At 37.1% G+C, this 19,825-nt stretch overlaps 1 protein-coding gene across 1 annotated transcript in view; it reads left to right on the top strand.

Moving 5' to 3' along the window:
• Positions 1-1,366: 1,366 nt before the first annotated feature.
• DNAH5 (dynein axonemal heavy chain 5) overlaps positions 1,367-19,825 on the top strand; it is a 135,694-nt gene continuing 117,235 nt past the window's right edge. The window contains 8 exon segments of the mRNA XM_059836066.1: positions 1,367-1,444; positions 6,607-6,741; positions 8,861-8,945; positions 12,005-12,165; positions 13,825-14,046; positions 14,620-14,757; positions 17,412-17,588; positions 18,391-18,504. Of these exon segments, the coding sequence (XP_059692049.1) occupies positions 1,367-1,444; positions 6,607-6,741; positions 8,861-8,945; positions 12,005-12,165; positions 13,825-14,046; positions 14,620-14,757; positions 17,412-17,588; positions 18,391-18,504 (1,110 nt within the window).

Raw genomic sequence — 19,825 nt, 5'->3', positions numbered from 1 at the left:
TACATGATTTTGTGGTTCTGTGAGTTAGTTGCTATGATCTTATATCATTTTATGAAAAAGCTCCATGATTCTTAGGTGTTCTTTGAGAGATTTATTCAAGGTTTTTGTTTTTTTTCCTTTCTTTTTTAAAAAAGAGCTTTTCTTGATGCATTGTAAAGCCAAGCCCGTTAGGCTGGGTTTTTACTTTAGAAACCATGTACGTCCTGCAAAGAAGAAAATAATTCTTCAGTGATCTGAAATATATCCAGGAATTAGCTCAATATGTAATAGTTAATAGCATGTTTAATTTTAAGAGAGAAGGCTGTAAAGGATTCAGAGAAAGCTACCAATGTTTATTTTTACAGTAAATGCAAATTTTTTCAGTCTTTCTTTCAAACATGTGTACGTAACCAGATTTGACTATAGTAGGTGGGAAAAATTGTACAGAAAAATCTGATAATGTGGGGAAAATGTTTTTTAGTCATGTGATTTTTATCAACGCTGAGGTTGTCAAGTGATTTTAGACATGATTCACATTGATATGAGTGGAAGCAGAAATATTTAGGGGCATTCTAAGCCTGAAATAGCTGTAAAAATGTCTTGTTTTTCTTAATATTGTATCATTAGTTTGTTTGTCCTGGTATTTTCAAGAGGACATCAGATTAGATTCTGTCACTGAAATGGAAAAAACTAAGGCTATTTTAAGAAGAAAGAACTTAACATTCCTTGTTGAAGAAAAATTGCTGTATTAAGCAACCATTGTACAACTGAAAAATAACTGAGGCTGAATGTGCTTATATAAAAAATATGAATAGAAAACTTGGTAATTTAGTAGTTTGTAGGTAAAAGCTATTTGAAAGCTGCTTGACTGTTGCTATATATTTAAACAATCATCTGTGACAAGGAAACAAAGATGTCTGTTGACATGGGAATTACTTAAGACAGCTAAACACAAATCAGATAAGCAGTTATAAAATTGACTTTTGCAAATGGTTATGTTGCCCTTGAGCATGATGAATTGTATTGAGCGGTGTTTGTATATAAACAATATCACCTTAACAACACTGTGGTTGGTAGCAGTCATTTTCAACTCCTAATCCATAGGCAGTAAATTCTGATGGTTAGAGACCTCTAGTTTCTAAAGTAGTCCGATTAGTTTTCAAGTCATTTAAATGCACGTTAGAACTGAATTTTAAAAAAGGTACAGAGCTAAGGTTAATTGTTGCTGACTTTTTAGGTCCTTACTGTATTTTCTAGGGTTTTTTTTGGTGTTCCTACAGATAAGGAATGAAACAAATGTGAACAAAAGTTTGGGGGGAGGGTTCAAAATGATGAATCAAGAAGCTTGCTCCATGGTTTAAGGCTTATTGCTGAAAAACAGTACTTGATGCTTATATCAAATAGTACAATGTTTAGAGCTGGAAGAAAGCAACTTTGGAAGCAGAGCATTGGCAGAGTTATAAAGGTAAGGAAAACCAAATTTTGGACTAGGTCCAGATGAGTAACTGTATAGTTTGAATAAAGGTGTAAATCGAGGGGGGAGTCGGGGGAAGAAAAGTGTGTGTTTTAAAATGGTGTAAGTGGATGATGTTGGTTTCACAAAATATTCTAATTGCATGAAAATGGATACACTATGCCTTTTAAAGCAAAACATAGTATTTGGGATAGGTATTTGTCATAAGAGGTGGGGTTTGTGTAACTGGTCTTGTAAGTTAATTGGTAGGGTATCAATAAAGGCTTAGTTTCATGATTTGTTTTGAAAGGTAAATTTGCACTGGGAGATATTTACGCATTTGGCTGCTGGTACTTGTATCTTGTCCAGATTATTGCAGTGGTCTGGCAATGGTATAATTTCAGAAATGTTATACTGGTACAATAAAGAGCTTGATGCTAGATTTGGCAACAAAACAGGGGTAGGCTCTGCCACCAAGGAAAATTGAAGTTTAACTTCACTCTTCCCATACTTGTAAAATGGGAACTACATAGTATTGAGAAACAATAATAAAATATAGAAGTCACTAAGACCCTTAGACCAATTTTAAAAGCTGGTTATTTGAACAAACTGTTCCTGACTCAATGCAATGTTATATCAAACATGGGAAAGCTCTGATTGATGCTTGAGATTTTAAGAGTCAGCTAAGGGAACTGCCCTAATTCTGTAGGGTGTGTGTTTTTTGGAGAGGAGTGAATAAAAAGGTGTGTGTCCGTTGAAAACTCAGGGTGCTTGGAAAGTGTAAAATGGTTTGCAGTTTACTTTTACAGGGAAATCCATGAGCAATGCTTATGCAATATAAAACATCTTAGCAACTTAAAGGAGAGACACAGGAATGCCATGTTGGTTAAATAAGTTTTGGTTAAGACTAAATTAACAATAGAACACTCTTACTTTTTGACTCTTTTTACTGTTGAACTTCCCAGTAAAGTTCAAGTGTATTGCTCATCCATAAGACTTTGATCTGAGCGTGTCTAAATTCAGTAATGCACAGTATTCTGACAACAAAAAGCATCATTTGCTGGATAAACTGTGTTCAGGAACAAGTTTTAACTTGTGCAGTTATGACTTGCATACTAAATAACATTCATGCTAACTCTGAATAGAGGGTCTGCAAACACATTAGCACCTGCACTCTGTAATGGAGAAGTTGGTGGCAGTCAGTATTTGGTTTCTGAGGCTGTTGTTTCAAAGGAAGGACCCCTAGCATCTCTGACTTTTTTTAAAAATTTTAACTTAATCCCCATTTGTTGCTTCAGATTGATGGTGTGATGGTTATAGGTTTAGGCATATGTTAAAATGGATTTAGGAATCTCCCCTTTATTCTGATTCAGGAGCAGATGTCTATTGAAATTAGTTTCCTGTGCTAAATTTTTGGTATTTAGGTATTAGGAATTTTAAGGTTTTATGTAACATAAACCAAGTTACTTGTTATAACTAGATTAATAATCAAAGAAGGACTTTTTGGTTGATTAGTTTAGCTTTGGACTTGCATCTGTTGTGGGACTGTGTCATATGGCCTTTCTTACCTTCATAACTAATGGAGAGGGGGAAAAGAAACCCAAAACTAAAGGTGGCTGTGCTGCTGTTCTTTAAATGGAGAACCAAGGTAAAGCTGTACCATATAAAATCTTGGACAATCCTTCCAGATATCCAAGTGAGAAAACATTTATCTCTTGTAAACACCATTCCATCTGGATCCTCCTACATCATGGGACATTATGAGGAGGCTTTGTTGTATGACCTTGATCAGAATTGCTGCTGATACTTTCAGGGTTTGCATGTAAGTGTTACTGTACATAACAGCAATTCCTCTCTTACCTACATAAATGATAGCTTATGTGTTTTAGCAATCCTTCCATCTTCAAATCTTACTCTTTTGGTGTTTTATTAAATGATGTTTATTTGCATTACGTAAACCTGCCTGTTTTTTGTTTTTTTTTTTTTTTTTTGTATAGATGCTGCTTAGGAATATGTACTTCTGTAGTGAATCTTGTAGGACGTAAAATATACAAAAACTCCTAGGCCATGACCACATTGCTGGTTTGAAGCAAGATGTGGGGGTAGTTAAAGTTAGCATCTTAAAGTCCAAAGACTGAATTTTGAGAACAGGTTAGTGAATTCCTTCACTGAAGGTCTGGTTGACACAAAAGGACTGAGGGCCTGAGATGCACCCCTATGCAAAAATGAGGAAGGAAACAAATCTGGAATAGAAATCTTGTTCCTCCATGAGCCTTTTGCTTATTTACGTCTGGCCCTTAAAGATGGGCAGGGGGGAAGGGAAGAATGAGAGGCAGAAAGCTCAACATTTTCTTGCAATTCTTTCTCTGAGATTCCTAATCTTAAGTAAAGAATATCTTAAAAACTTATTCAAGTAGTATACAAATGGAAAGTGGTATTTTGACTGGTTTCCAGTCTAGCTTCTGAGTGGTTTTAAACATTTAAATTAATGACTTGCTATTGAAAGCACTGAAATTAGTTTTCTTCTACTTTTTTGGGGACAACCTAATCCTAAAAGTGAGGCAGAAGTGTCTTCTGATGACGGCAACAACTGAGAAGTGAGAGTTTGTGGTTGGGGAACACTTCATTTGGGGAGGAGAAGTAGTTCTTAGAAATGGCAGCTTATCAAAATATGGAACTATGACCGGCAGGACGTGTCCTCGAATTGCATTGTAGCTGCTATCAGGAAAAATGCAGCTTGCATTAATTAGAGATATCCACCAGAACAATGGCCGCACCTTGAATATTGTGTTCAGTTTTGGGCCCCTCACTACAATAAAGACATTGAGGTGTCCAAGGAAGAGCAATGAAGCTGGTGAAGGGTCTAGAGAACAAGTGTTATGAGGAGCAGCTGAGGGAACTGGTGGTGTTTAGCCTGGAGAAGAGGAGGCTGAGGGGAGACCTTATCGCTCTTTACAACTACCTGAAAGGGGATTGTATCGAGGTGGATGTCGCTCTCTTCTCCCAAGTAACAAGTGATAGGCCAAGAGGAAATGGCCTCAAGTTGCACCAGGGGAGGTTTAGACTGGATATTAGGAAAAACTTCTTCACTGAAAGGGTTGTCAGGCATTGGAACAGGCTGCCCAGGGAGATGGTTGAGTCACCATCCCTGGAGGTATTTAAAAGACGTGTAGACGTAGCGCTTGGTGACATGATTTAGTGGTGGACTTAGCAGTGTTAGGTTAACGGGGGGACTCAATGATCTTAAAGGTCTTTTCCAACCTAAATGATTCTTTGATTCAAATGCCTTCCAGAAGTGACACATGATAAATGCAAGTGAATGTCTTAATCTTCATAAAACTATAGCTTTACTATCTTGTTCATAATTCCCTGTTTTCTCAAGGCACAGTTCATTAAAAGGATTTAAGTTAACTAGACTTTTCAAGTTTTGTGACATGTTAATGAATGCCTTTGTTACTGGACTTGTAGTATTAGGCAATATTTGGTGTCTGTGAACAGCTATACACAATAGCTAGTATATTTGGTACAGGGCTTGAGAGACTGCAATTAAAAGGATTGGAAGGTATTAAAAGAACTGAAACAAACATCAGGGCATGATTGCCCAGTTTGAGAAGAAGGTGCTCATGATTTCAGCCTACGTTAACAGACTTGTAGAAGAAATTGAGGCTATGAACATATCAAGGGTCATCTATATAGTTGGAGTTGGGAACTGATAAACAATGTAAGATGAATACCTTGTGTAGCAATATATCTGGAGTTCTATGCTGGAAACCAAGCAGAGTACAAAAGTAGTCTCTCTGTAGTTTAAGTAAAATAAAAAGAGCTTTTTGCTGGATTAAATAGAAGCTAAATATTTGTCAAAGTATTGGCTGTATTTTTATATGTTAAAGATGCATTATCAGTTGTGCTCAAATCACTGAACCAACAGTTTTCAGGATTCTAGTGTTGTCATCTAGTGTGAAGCTGATTCAGCCCAAATTTGTTGCTTTTTGTAGGTCTAATTAGGGGGAAAATTTCTACCCTGATTTGAGAACATGTAGGAAAGGCCAATCCTGTGATGACATTTCATTTTTGGGAAAGTGGAGACCATGTCAGGGAATGACAGAAGTAAAATAGCGTAAAGAACATGTACAAATTAATCTGCTAGTGCATTCTTCAGGCATATCTGTGTAAAGAACATGATTTGTATGTTTGTGTTTTACATGGAAAAACATTTCCAGTGCATTTAGCGTTTATGAAGGCATGCTAGTAATTACGAGTTTACCAAATATTTGAAAATCCCTTTAGAAAGTAGGAAAGATATTTACATAAGGCTATAAAGTATATTATGCAAGTCCTGTTGGCTCTGCAGAAGCTTGTGGATAAATCACTTGTGCATGCTTTATAGAGTTACTAGATTTTTCATAATCACTGGGGAAATAAAGATTGAATTTACCACCAGTGTGAAACATAATTCTAAATTTCTTTTGAAAATGAAATTGTATTAAATCTTGTAATCCACAAGCACAATAATACCATAACTATTCCAGAAGGCTATTTTGTCTATAATGTAATGAGGTGTATTACATATGGGAATTCAATTTAATTAGAAGAGTAGGCATACTGCTTGAAGAATGGTATAATAGCTATAGTTAAGCACATTTGTAAACACTTGTGTACCTTGAGGCTTGTGGCTTGTTTTACTTCTCATAATATTAGAGACATGCATGAAACCCTAGCTTCCTCCAGCAGCATCTCTTGATTTGAGAACACCTACAATATCTTCCATGAATAACAAAGATGGGTTGGAATCCTGTCTTGATTTAATGGTCCTATGTGAGTAGACTGAAAAGCTGGGACTAAGGACTTAGAGTGTTGAAGATAACTTACAGAATGATGGAGCCATATATATAAAATACTTTTTTTTCTTTAGAGCCTTTCAACAAAAAAATAATATTGGTCAAAAGACTGATGATAGAAATTTTGCGCTAAATCTGAAAATAGAACACAGGAAATCAACTGTAAAATCATAACAGGGGTTGCTTCTAAAAATTTAATTTCAGTGCCTTAAAAACATAAACCACAAGTATGGAAGAATGTAATAATTTTTACTTATTAAAATTTTAGAATTTTCTTTATTTTGTCTTCAAAATAGATTGTGAATTATTCATTGTCCACTTTGTGTTTTATAATAGCAAAAGCTTAAAGAAGAGAGGGAGGCTAAACGTGCTCGGCTGGATGGCAGGCATGATTACTTACTGGATGCTGTTGCCTTTTGTGCAAATCTGGACAAGGCAGAGGTAGAAGATGCTATTCTTGACGGTAACCAGGTAATCTGATGAATTTGATAGTGAAGCTCATAGGGTGCCTTAGAACTGATATTACCATAGTTGAGGTAGTTGTCAGACTTCATGTCTGAGATTACTCAAGTCTTCTCATCAAAAAAATATTTCTCAGCATTTTGTAATTAAGTTGAACAAAAGTGTCCTTAGCTTCAGGACCTATTGTAACAATATTGTTTTTGAAATTGATTTAGAATTTCTGCTTTCCAGTGGTTATAGACAGTACGGTAAAACCTGTGACACTCATACTGGATCCACATCACGAAGTCTCTCAATCCTTGAATATATAGTGCATAGAGATTCAAGAGTCCTGTCCATAGCAGGCTGCGTGTTATTGTTGTTTCCATTAGAAATGTGTATGTTGAGGAAATGGTGCATCAAAGGTGATAGTAAGTATTATATGCAATGGAATACATTTTGTGATTTGAAAAGAAATCATTATTTTTTTTAAAACCTAGGTAGACAGCAAGTAGATCTTGTTTTACTCCCTGAAACTAAAGTAAACATGGTTGTGGGTTTTTGTTTTCTCTTGCATTCTTTTTCCATCTGTGTACCTTCAATTTATGCATTCTAATATTGTTGAGAAACTGAAGAAAGTCCAGTGGAAGACTACCAAGATAGTGATGGACATAGGACGTAAAGTATGAGAAGAGGGAGAGTAAGAGATTGAGGGGCAATCAAATAGTAGTCTGCAGTTACTTGAAGAGTAGTTATAAAGATGACAGAGCTGAACTCTTCTCAGCAGTTGCAGATGATATAACAAAGGCAATAGCCACAATTTGCAGATTGGACATTAAAAGACCCTTCTTCACCAGGAGGGTAATGCAGCATGGGAATAGGTTAGACAAGTGAGCTCTGTAACTTCTGTCGCTGAGGTTTTTGAGACTCAGCCTAGGCAAGGCTCTGGATGATCTGAGCTGCTGTTGATGACACAGGAGGCTGGCCTTGAGATCTCCCAGAAGACCCTTCCAACATTTCTATGGTTCCATGTGATGTAAGAAAATAAGCTTCAGAACACTGTCACACAAGTTAAAAAGCAGAACTTGTTTCATTCTTTGTGCTTTTTATTTCTAAATGGGTTCCCTGGCAAACTATATTGCCTGAGAATAATCGTCAGATGAAGAAAATATTGGCAGCTGTTACACTTGGAAAGAGAAAAGTGTAATAGTTGTTTTGACCTCATCTTGGAGGGCTCAGCCAAGATTTTCTGGAATAGCAGTTTATGTGATCTTGGTGTAACTGAGGCTCGTTATTAATGGAAGAGGGATAAATGTGGCTTTCTTCCTGCTGATGGTGATCTCTTACCCTTTTTCCTACACTAGGAAGCACAAATGGTACCAGCAAATGTTTCTGAAGAACTTCTAGAAGTAGAAGCCTTTTCTGCTGGAAGATTGCTATGTAGTTAGGGACTATGTGAAACAATGACTCATAGATCTAGAAAAATAATGGATTAGGCCAGACTTTCAAGTGCTGAAACACTGATCAGCACACTAGCATAGAGCAATTAACTTTCTTCCTAGGGCTGTATGGCCTATACATGAGATTCCTGGACTGCACTACCAATATGTGGTTCAAGGATGCTTGACGGCAGCCTTAAATTGCTGGAGAACTGTGAAATTGTCCTGATGCTTAAAATAGCAACAGAGGAAGCCTTTATTTATTTATAAGATATGGAATAATTGCAGCTGTATGTTTTCTGTGTTTAGCTAGTTAGCTGAATGTCAGTAAGAATAACATGGGTGAGGGACTTCAATGAGGTGCTGCTGCACTTCAGTAAGTGAAGAAATGCCCTGTGCCCTCAGTTTGAGAAACAATATACAGCATGTACAGTAAGTGGTTTCAGTAAACTTAAGCATGGCCTGGCTATATTCAGTTGTGTTCAGCATGGAAAAAATTAAATTATTCAATTAAGTAGGTGTGTGCTGCTAAAGGACAAGGCAACTCAGTCATTTTTTTGGGAGGTAGTAACTGGGCCTGGTATAATTTTATTATTGAACAATGATAATGTGATGAGTATTTGTCAGCCCTGTACGTTAAAAATCTGAGCAAGTTAAACTTTTCATAGTGGGTATGCTATGCTTAAATATGTCAACACTATCTCAAACAGATAGAGCGCATTGACAAATTCTTGGCCCCTGGAGGTCTGCGTCATCTGATGTTCTACTATCAAGATGTGGAGGCAACAGATACAGGTAAAGCAAGTCAGGTTTTCCTGCAACATGTTATAGTTGTGCTGAGCAAGTGTGCAAGCAAATAGTAAAGTTCTTATAAACTGGCGCTTAAGGCAAGTCAAGTTTGGTCATACTGGGACATCTGTCCTTGCTGATGAAATGAGGATTGTTGAAATTACTGGAGCATATTGCTAGTATCAGCAACAAAGTACTTCCTTGTGAGCCCAGCAGCATTCAGCATTCATTCATTCCCAGCATTCCCTGGGGAATTGGAAAATGTTTTTCGATAGTTAAAAGATGACTTTCACACAAGGTAAGCAGTGACAGATGCTCTGCCCCCCTCCCTTCCAATCACACCACCAATCTGCCCTAGAAGCCTTCTGCATTTCTCTGCACATGAGCATCCATCCAGGTGGTCCTGTCACATGACAAATGGCCCCAGAAGGCCTGCATTATGGGTAGCAGGGCCATTAGCCCAGAAGTCCCTTCTGCTCATATACCCTTCCCTTCCCCAGTGCCCCTATGTTACCACACTTCTGGGGGAAGCCTCCTTCTCACTTACCTGGAGGCAGCTCAGGACCCTTGTGACAAGGACATCCTCCCTTTGCCATGGCTTCTGTCCCAGAGTCTCCAGCTCTGCTGCCGTTAGGACTAGCCAGGCCCCATGTGACCTCTGAGACCCTGTGATGGGTTGGTGGGAGTTCATCCAGGGTAAAAAAGTGGGGTGTACAAGAAGGGCTTCATAAATATATGTATATCCGTATAAATATACATGTTTATATATATAAATGTATACCTATATCAGTGTACAAATATGTATTTATACTTTTTGTTTTCAGTATATATGTATGTATATACCTAAAAGGTATGAAAAGACTGTTTAATATGATATAAGCTACTTTAATTATTAAATGTACATAGAAAAGTAAGTGAAAATACAAGCTCAGCCACCAGTTTAGAAAACTGAAAACTGCTGAACAAGTTTTAACATGCCTGAGTTGAAGTGGTGGAACTATGTTGGAGGGAGTGTAAGGCAAGGGGCAAAGCCTAGGAATCTAATCACAGTCCCCCTCACCCATCCCCAAACTGATCAGATGACCTTAAAGCATGATTGTGGTGGCCTTTGGTCTTTGACATGTGCTGCTACATGCAGGCAACATAAAAAGCTGGAGGAAGAAACAAAAAACAGGCAAACAAAAAACCCCCAAATTCACAGCAACATGTTCATTGAGTGAATAAGCAAAAGTCCCCAAAAGACCATGCACACTAGAGGGGAAAAAAAAAGAGTAAGAAAAAATGAACTGGTGATAAAGACAGGTGAGTGTAGGATGAAGTGGGTGTGTTGGAGGCTGCCTTTACCTACAGCTGTGAGCGTACAGTTACTTGTAATACCATCACAGTGTGCAGCTTGTGCTGTACATTTTTCCTTCTTAGGTGGGGCAGAGTTTGTAAAATAATGTTTTGTGCTGATTGTTCTGGGGCTGTGGTTCTCAGGCTAGCAAAGCGAAAATAGCAGCTATAGTGGTGGCTATTAATCAGTAAAGTTAAATGAATTTTTATGGTATTACATGCATCTTGTTGGCAAAGGCACTTACTACACATCACCTCAAATACAAGCTGGTTTTCTGACCCTGACGTAGATCAGCAAACACTTCTGTAAGGGCAGAAGGTGACCCCATGAAGGGTACCTACAAGATATTTTGTGCCCCTGCAGAGCAGGAGACTGTGTATCTCTGAGTTCAGGAAGATGTACTTCAGACCCCTAAGGGGTCATTTCAAAGTCTGGTTTTATGCCCACCCTCACACGCAGATTTTTTTGCAATGTTTTCAATGGCACTTTTAATATGCAGCTTAACAATTTCTAGCACCCTTTTCAGTAACAGTACATCTTTTCTAAAGAGACTGCAGAGTATACTACCTACTCCAGCCCCATATATCATGGGAATGCCCTGAAAAAAGGGATGGCTGTTGCTGGTCTAGCCTCTGTAATTACTGAAGTACAAGGATAGTGCAAATATAAGATAAATTGGCAATAAATCAAATCAATAAAATTCTCAGACTCAAGACTGTTTTGATGGTGACAGAACCCTTGATGTACTTCTGAGGTAAACAAATGAGACTTCTGCAGGAGCTGTGGTGAAAAAGGGGAGGGGGAAAGGTGATGTGAACAAAAGGGTGGAGAGGGGACTTATGGGTGGCCACCTGATCCAAAATAGGGATCCCTGGGGTAGATGGTCATGTGCCTGAAAGAAAAAGGGGTGGGGCACTTGTCACTTTTTGCAATTTTTTATATATTATCCTGTAACTACTGGTATCCACAATTCACTTTTTGATCTTTTTATTGTTGCAATGTTTCACTGAGATGCGTGTGCATGTACATTTTGCTCTGAGGAAACACTAGAAAACTAGTAACAGAGAAGTAGTGTGGCCAAAAACACAAGAGAATTATTTACCCCCTCAAGAGACTACTACTGCTTGGTGACTCTTAGGCTGTTGGTAACACTTGTGAAACATGTGAGCAGCATATTCATGTTGGGGGAAGAAGAAAGGGCAGGGAAGTCCCTTGTATCTCCCTTACTGGGTTTTTTGTTTGGTTTTTTTCCCTCAAAGAATCTGCTGTGGCCTGTCTTTCCTTGTTTCCAGAAGCATTCTATTTCTTTTTTTTGTATGTTAAACTTAGGTCTACATATTCTTAAGGAAAGACAGTTGATAATAGCTCCTCTGAAGTAAACTACATTTGTGGGTTTTTTTAAGCAATAGAGCATTATCTGCAACTACATGATAGAGAGCCATGTAAGAGGATCTTGAGCCTGAACCTTTGCATAGAAGGAATAGAAAACAAATAAACGACTAGAAATGAAAGGCTTTTGATGTAAGAATGGCAAAACTAGATGAAATAGTTCTTACTGTGCTATGCGGACTCTGGATGCTGTGTGTTGTCTGTGGATAGTCGCATGGGGTGGCTCCAGGGGACTGAGAGTTGTAGATACACAAATGATGATGGAACTGTTTGTTTAAAAAACTTTTCTTTGAATAAAAAATCAGTGGTTTTTAAATGTTTCTTGTATTTGAATCTATAGAGCACTTTGGCCTTCCGGGAACAGGAATCAACTCTCAATTGACAAAGAAGAAACCTAAAGTATTTGTGACAGAGGGAAAAGAAGTTGCTTTAACTGGTGTATGCATTTTCTTCATTAGATCTAGTCTTTTTAAACCCATCACAACTGAGAATGTCTATCAGGTAAGAGTCAGTGACTGCTGATCTTGTTGTTTGAAATTCATTGTCATCATGGGGTATGTGCTCTCAGCACGTAATTTGACAGCCTTTGACACAGAGGAATGAGCAAAGGGACACAGTTTGGCTAAATGAAACAGGACAAAAAAGGAGGGGAATGGAAAAACCTACATTATCTAGCTGCAGCAACTTGAAGTGTATCATTGCTATGAAGAAATGATGCTAAGGAAGAAAATTTATGACAGTCCAAAATGACAGAGAGTAATTAGTCAATATCTAAATAATAAGCTGTTAAATTTCAATAAGTTCTAGCAAATCCGTTAAAAAACCAGACAAAAATGGTTTTATTTTTGAGAGCATATATGCAAATTATATATAAAAAGCTTTTCCTGGTTAAAGAAACCTCCTTAAACCTATGACAGTCTGACGTGAAGAAAGCTGGAGCAAGTGCTCCAGTAGTGAGGAGCACAGAGTAAAATGTAGGGAATCTTACAGTTGTAGACAAACTAATCAGAGCATTAAAATAAGCATGATGGGCTAAATGAGAATTAGTGTTGTGGAAAACTTTCTGTACAGTTCAAAATGGTAACTTCCAACTACAACTCCTAAGCCAGCAAGTTTTAACTTCCCCCCTCTCTTCTAAGAAAACCTTTAAAACTGTATTTTGCCCAGATAGGCAAGAAATAGAAGAGTAAAGGGTGGATGAGCTGGCTGTCATCACCAGATTATTATTTGATTTCTACAGATATATGCTTTAAAGTTTTATGATTAACCCTCTGAATTTTTCTTGATGATTTTGAAAGACCTGGCTTAGATTTTAGTCAATTATACACTACTTAACATTTGAAGATTTTTTGCTTATTAATAATGCTTGCAAGCTGGTAATTGCAACTCTAAGATGTGTAAAGCAGACTTTTTCACAAGTAATGATATAGCCCTTGCTGATAGTAGGTAATACCTTAAAACTAGGAAAGGCAAGTTGAAAAGTAAAAATGGTATGTCTGAAGACACATCTACTGTGTGACACTTAAATACAAGTTCTTTGGTGTTAAATTATTTTGCTGAAAAAAATTCTTGTGGTAACTTCTAATGAAGCAAAAAATAGCTGGCAGATTCATGTAATTTACCTTAGAAGTCTTCAGAGTCTTTTTCAGAATGTCTAAAAAGCAGATGTTCTGTGAATTGCTCTCTCTCAAACTGGGTAGAGGTATTATTCCTGGACCAAAATCTTTGGGCAACTGCAAGTCAGAATTAACTGTAGTTAATAATTCTTTTAGTATCCAAGCCTTTTAAGTGCATTGATATCTGCCTATATATATGTATGTATGAATATATTAAAAAAATAGAATTCTGATAGCTTTAGAAGTGGCAGGCTGGAATAATTTTACTCATCCATATAAACTGAGCTTTATAAATAGAGGTCTCTTATAGTCTCATTATGTTTTGGAAGTGTTTGCAGATCTTCGTTTCCTCAGTTTTGTATGACAAACTGTGACCCTGTGCAAATCTTGTAGCCCCTGCTAGCAAGAATTGTGCTGTTATTGCTTGAAGAGCATTTGTACACACTGGTAATTTTTGAGGTGCTCAAGGCAACAGGAGTGGAATAAATGTAATGATGGCAAAATTTTATTTTCTATTTTAACTTGTATTGTGTTTGTTTTACAGGAAGTAAATTTTAATATGATGAATGTAGGTCGAGATGGCTTACTAAAAAGCGTTGAGCAGTTGATATCAGAAATCTTCATTCCAGCTTTACAGACTATGGACCGTGGCTGGGTTGATCTTGGTGAACCTCAACAAGCTTCCAATATTAAGCAGGACTTCCTTGGTTCCCTTGAAGCATTTGTTAGTGTGCTGTCGGGAACTCAGCAAAGTTTGTTGGAAAAGGTAATATGTTCATGTGGCAACTAGAAATTGACTTAGCTGTAGACTGTCTCTTGCTCTGGAGCTTTTGAGTTAGCTACTGTTGTAGAATGCTCATTAAAAATTGCTTCTGTTAAACTGGAGGAAAAAACTCACTTTTGTTTGTTGTCATCAGTGACTTGTTATATGTTGATCTGTGGCTTTAATGTCTCTGAAGGTTTGTGGCTTTAACGATTGTGCAGCTGATTCTGTTATTGTTTCTTCTGGTGACAGTTCTTTTGAGCTATTAACTTCTTGACTGTTCAATGGCTGTGGCATTTCTTAAACCAAGAATGATTAATGTATGACATATAGTTGCTTTAACCGTTAGTTCCTACTTGTGCCCTTTCCTTCACAAAGGCTGAGAGCACAGCTGCCAGGCTGGTGAATTCTTCAGATTCTGGAGTCTCGTTCTGGCTCAAACCAGTTTAATTTAAACTGAAGTGGGGATAAGAAATGAGATACCCCAAGTGGGTAAACCAGTTACTTTTTAAAGTTCCTGGATTATTTGTCATGAACATCTCAGCATTTCAGGTTTTTTTTTAACTTGTGTTTTAGGTCAATCTGAAGAAATGTGAAACATATGATCTGAAAACTCTAAGAGGACCTTCAGATTATCTCATGGTTGCTAACAGCATAGATGCTTTTGAAAGAATAGAAGTCTGCATGAAAGGGTGGACCAAACAAATTGAACAGGTGATACATCAGACAAACGTGAAATACAACAACATCTGCATATTGGCAGATGATGAGTTTAATCCTATTGACATATAGCTACCTTTCTATAAATTCAGATGTGATCAATCCCTGTATTTTTAAGTACTGTTGGCATGTTTTGCGTGCTTTTACTTCTCAATGAGAATATTACAGAGAGCTTTTTTCATCTACTAGTAAATGGAGTGTACACATGCCTTTGGGAGCTTAGTTCCCTGGTTTTGATAATCATCTCATCTTAAAGAGAAAATACTGTGCTGATGGAACCTCCTCCTGTGGTTAGAAGTATTGTAAGGTCAGTGCACTTGTTTTAAGTGCAGATAAAGTTTAAAAATGCAGATGAGATTTGTAATTGCAATTTTTTTAATTTCAGAAGCAGGTCCTTTGTAGACTATCTAGCATAAACTTTAACTACCAATTGAGTTTTTGCATTAAATTAATACCAGGTTCTTGTGGTCTATGCATCAGCAATCCATTCAATGTAAAACATAGGAGCTCAGGGAAATGGGTTCTGTAATGTTTGTACAGGCAGACATTAAGGAAGAGGACAGGATGAATAACTTGTAAATTTGGGAAGTGGAAACTTAGTTGCTACCTTATTCTCTGTTCTGCTTGTAGAATTTACTGCTCAGATTTTAATCAGAGAAATATGTTTATTTGCAAATTAAGAAATCAGCTCCATGAAAGACTTCCTTACTAAAGCCTATACCTCTTCAAATAAAGAAAGAAAATTAAAAAAAGAAACCTCTTTAATTTATGAATGTATAGGCTGAAACTGGTGGGGAGAATGTATTGTAAATAGCTGCACTTCTTCCAAAAGACTTACTCTGTTTTCTTTTGCTACTCACCTATTGCCAAAAAGGATAAAATAGTCATTAAAGCATTTGCTATCATTAATTTAGCAAAGCAAGAAAGATCTTTAGTCTAATGAACCCATATGCCATGGAGAGATTTTTAGTTGTGCGTTATTTTTTGGTTAAAGAAGGATAGTTTAGTTTACTTTCATTCTTGGAATTTTATTATGGGTTTACAGATTTTAATGCTAAACTTAAGAATTTTAGATTTGCTCAGAAACTGGAGGAAGAAGGGAGCCATGTTTTGAGTTGATACTAAATGTTTCATTGTTGTATGAAGGATTGGAAGCATAATTTTTGACTGGACAGAAGTTTTCATAGCTATTTTTTGCTTTTTAGGAAAGGAAAAACTTAACAAATGGCAAGGTTCACGAGGGCACTTTATTACCCCTTACAACAATGATAGATATGAGCAAGCAGAGGCATATCTATAGTTAAGCTTATAATAACTTATTGTTACATAATAATTCTGTCTCCACATCACCTGGTTCTCCAAGGGACTTGAGTTTATATTGCCTCTTATGAACAAGGCTTCATCCTTTATAAACAAATTAGCGCAAACCCCACCATTACTGGTTTGGATTAAAGGTCCTTTTAAACCAGTGACATCTCTCTGACAACAGGCTAAAGTGGATGCTGGGGAAGAGTATAAAAGCAGAGTAAGCTGATAGCAGTACTTCCCATCAGTATTCTCCCAGCCTCTAACAATCTGTAATTCAGAGATTTTATAAGACAGATTATTTTTTTTCAATTTGGTAACCTTCTGTGGTTTTCTTTTCCATGTAAGCTTGTCCAGTCTCCCCTTCAGCTTGTTCAGAAAGCGTAAGGATGTGGACAAAAACTATTTCAATCCACGTTACCCGGCTCAGAGAGAAAAGCTCAACCCACTGAGCTGATGAGAGATAAGGAAGCCTGCTAAGTAGTTTGAAGTGCACCTGAATCTAACTGAATCCTCCAGATCTTGAGTGATGCATTTCAAAACAGTAAAAGGAGCTGTTTTACCATTTCAAAGTTATTCATGTTTTTACAACTCATTCATTACATTCACGATGCAAGCTTTCACATTCAGCATTATTACAGATCTGCAATGCATTCTTCTATTAGTTGTGACTGAAGTGTTGTTAAATATTACGTAGAATAAGTTACAGCTAGTAAAAATTTTCAGTGAATATTACACTTATAAAAAATGTTGTGAAGCAAACTAAAGCAGTCTTCAGAATATTCTTAAATAGCTGGCTGCTGGTAGTTGGATTACCCACTGGAGAAGGATCACAGTAAACAAGGTCCTTCCAATACTTAGCTCAACACTTACTGTGAACTCCTTGTGTACATATTGCATTATTTAAAGTATTCTGTCTATGCTTATGTCATGGTTGCTAAGGTGAGCATCTCTACCTCTTGTAACAAATTGCTGCAAAAGATTCACCTTAGCCAAGAAATTGAAGCAGAAAACAGTTAGTGATTCCCAGGGGATTTAATGAAAGAAAAAGGAACACAATAATTCAGTGAAGACTATTCTCAGTGGTCAAAATTGTACTTTGAAACATGTTTTGCAGGTTATTTTCAGAAAATGTAATTGTCTGTAACAGTGCTCTTGAGATACTACACCCTCTTTAACTCAGAACTAAAAAGGCCAAGCAAAATTAAGGTCTCTTTTATGTGATGTTGTGGCTGAGTTAGGTAATTTATCATGGGAGGTTAATACTAGGAGTTAAATTAGGAATTAATCCATGCAGATAAAAAATATTAGCATCACTCACTATTATTACTGTATGATAAAAGGTTCTTGCAGAAAACGACCAATTGAGAAAAGAAGCTGATGACCTTGGACCACGAGCAGAGCTTGATTACTGGAAAAAGAGATTGTCGAAATTCAGCTACCTTACAGACCAGCTGAAGAGCCCAGATGTGAAGGCAGTGCTTGGAGTACTCACTGCTGCTAAATCCAAACTGCTGAAGGTTTCTATTTTGAATTATGACAGATGTAAAGACTAGAAATGTTCTGTATACCCTAGTTCATTTGGTGCTGTATATAACATTGCTGGTGGGGAAAATATTGAAGCATATTTGACTTTTGTTTTCTTTGTCCTTCACTATTCCTCACCTTGAGTAGATAAACTTTAAATCTAGTTTAATTTATTGGAAAAGGCTGGGAATTCCCTTTGTCTAAAGATTGATAATGCTATGTATCCACATGGCTCAACAGAAATAAATACTTATAAATCTTTGAGAATTATTAAATCAGAAAATTTAATGAACTGGACATATAATGAAAAGAAAATGAAAAACCCACCATTTCTTAAACCTCTTTCTCATGTTGTTACAGTGTCTGTCAAAACTGCTTTTGGGGTCAATAACTTCTCACATCGACATAACAAAGTTAAAGACCCATCGCAAACACAAGTGAATAAAACAAAGTCCTGGCTCATCAAAATGAGAGACATGTGAAACAAATACATGGTTATATATTCATCAGCCTATCAGGCAAAAGTAGTTAGATGATGTCTATATATTTTACAGCAGCTTGACTTGACACTATTACTAACATGTTGAGCTGAGCGGTCTAAACTAACTGTATGTTCACAGTCAAGTTATTGAAGCAAAACAAGGACCTGTTCCTCATCTTGGGTAAACAAGTGTAACTCTGAAGTAACAGATCTGTGGTTTCAAATGTGTTCGAAGGCTAATGAGAAAACAGAGTGATCTCAAACCAGTTTTTCTGAAATGTGTGGTTTTATTTTTTTCATCTTTCTATTCCTAGAACTGGCGAGTGTTGGATATTCGCATCACAGATGCATCAAATGAAGCTAAAGATAACGTGAAGTATCTATATTCTCTGGAAAAATGTTGTGACCCATTATACAATAGTGATCCCGTAAGCAGAACTTTTAAATTCTTAACATATTGAGACAACTGAAATGAATGTACTTTGTAGAATCAGTTTGGAAATTACATAGATAGCATTTTAGGTGTGTATGTCCAGTTTGAGACTTTGTTCAATTATGCTAAAAGTGGCCTAGTGGGAATTTGTGACTACAAAATAAAGTACATGTTATTTTCTTTCCGTGGTATCTGTGAAGCTTTTGGTCTGATGATGAAACTGGATTCTGTGCTATGGGAGGAAGTGAAATCTCTGCAATTAAAAAAAAAAAAAAAGGTGAAAGTGAATCTGATGCTATGCTAAAGACAAAGGCTGGGCTTTTGTCTTTGTGTTGGTGGCCAGGTCACTTATATACAGCATTTTTCAGCTTCTTGGGTTAGGAAAAGATAAATATGGTTATGTCAATATTAAGGTGTAAATATAAATCACCTTCTCATACCATAGTAACAGGATGACGCAAGCATAACAAGTAGTAAACAAACCAGTCAACCTAAGGTACGGGATAGGAGGAAGGATTCTCACTGCCCCATTATCTGCTAAAGTAGGTGGCAAATGGTTGCTTTTATTAAAACTGGTTTTGCAACTAACTGTATCTGTCTTGCTAGTCAGAGAAATAGGACGAGTATCCACGAAGACTAAAAGCTGTGACCACCCTAGCTCGGACGCATGCGTGCTCACTCTCTCTCTCTCCTCTCTCCATACTTTTCCCAAATTAAAATTGCTTCCAAACAGTGCTTGGGGCAACCATGGTATGGCTGTGTTTGTTTCCGTTTACTGGACGGTGTTAGAACAGTGTGTTCTTTCAGTGTTTCCCAATCTGGTATTTGAATCTCCCTGATGAAAGGTTAGTATGATGCCCATACAAAACAGAGCTAAAGTGAATATGCTTGGTATTGGCGCTGTGCAGGGTCTGTTGATCTGCTTTGTGCTCCCTGTATTGGCTTTTACCAAGGAGGAAGTGGTGCCAGCTTCAGAGTTGTTTAATTTTGAGGTGGTGTAGCATTTGGGGTGGAAGCCATCGAGGCATGGAGTCTGAACCTTTCCTTTACTGATATTTACCTGTAAAATGTTGAGAACTGGTTTGTCAATAGAGTAAAACTGTCATTGCTTTGGAAATTCAGACATGAGAAGGAACTGTCTGAAAGATTTTTTTCAATCTGGCCCATTCATGGGCTGAAGACAGGACTGCTGGACTTCTGAAATGACACTTCTCAAAATATTTAGAAAAGGCTTTTCTTTTGTACACAAGGCTTACTGAAAATCATAGAGGGTATGGAGAATTAAAATGGGTGTGGTGGGTTAACCTTGGCTACGG

This window comes from Gavia stellata, chromosome 3 (genome assembly GCF_030936135.1).
Source record: "Gavia stellata isolate bGavSte3 chromosome 3, bGavSte3.hap2, whole genome shotgun sequence".
In the NCBI taxonomy this organism is placed as follows: Eukaryota; Metazoa; Chordata; class Aves; order Gaviiformes; family Gaviidae; genus Gavia; species Gavia stellata.
Note: the sequence above shows the minus strand (reverse complement) of the source record. Positions and strands in the feature narration are given on the sequence as shown.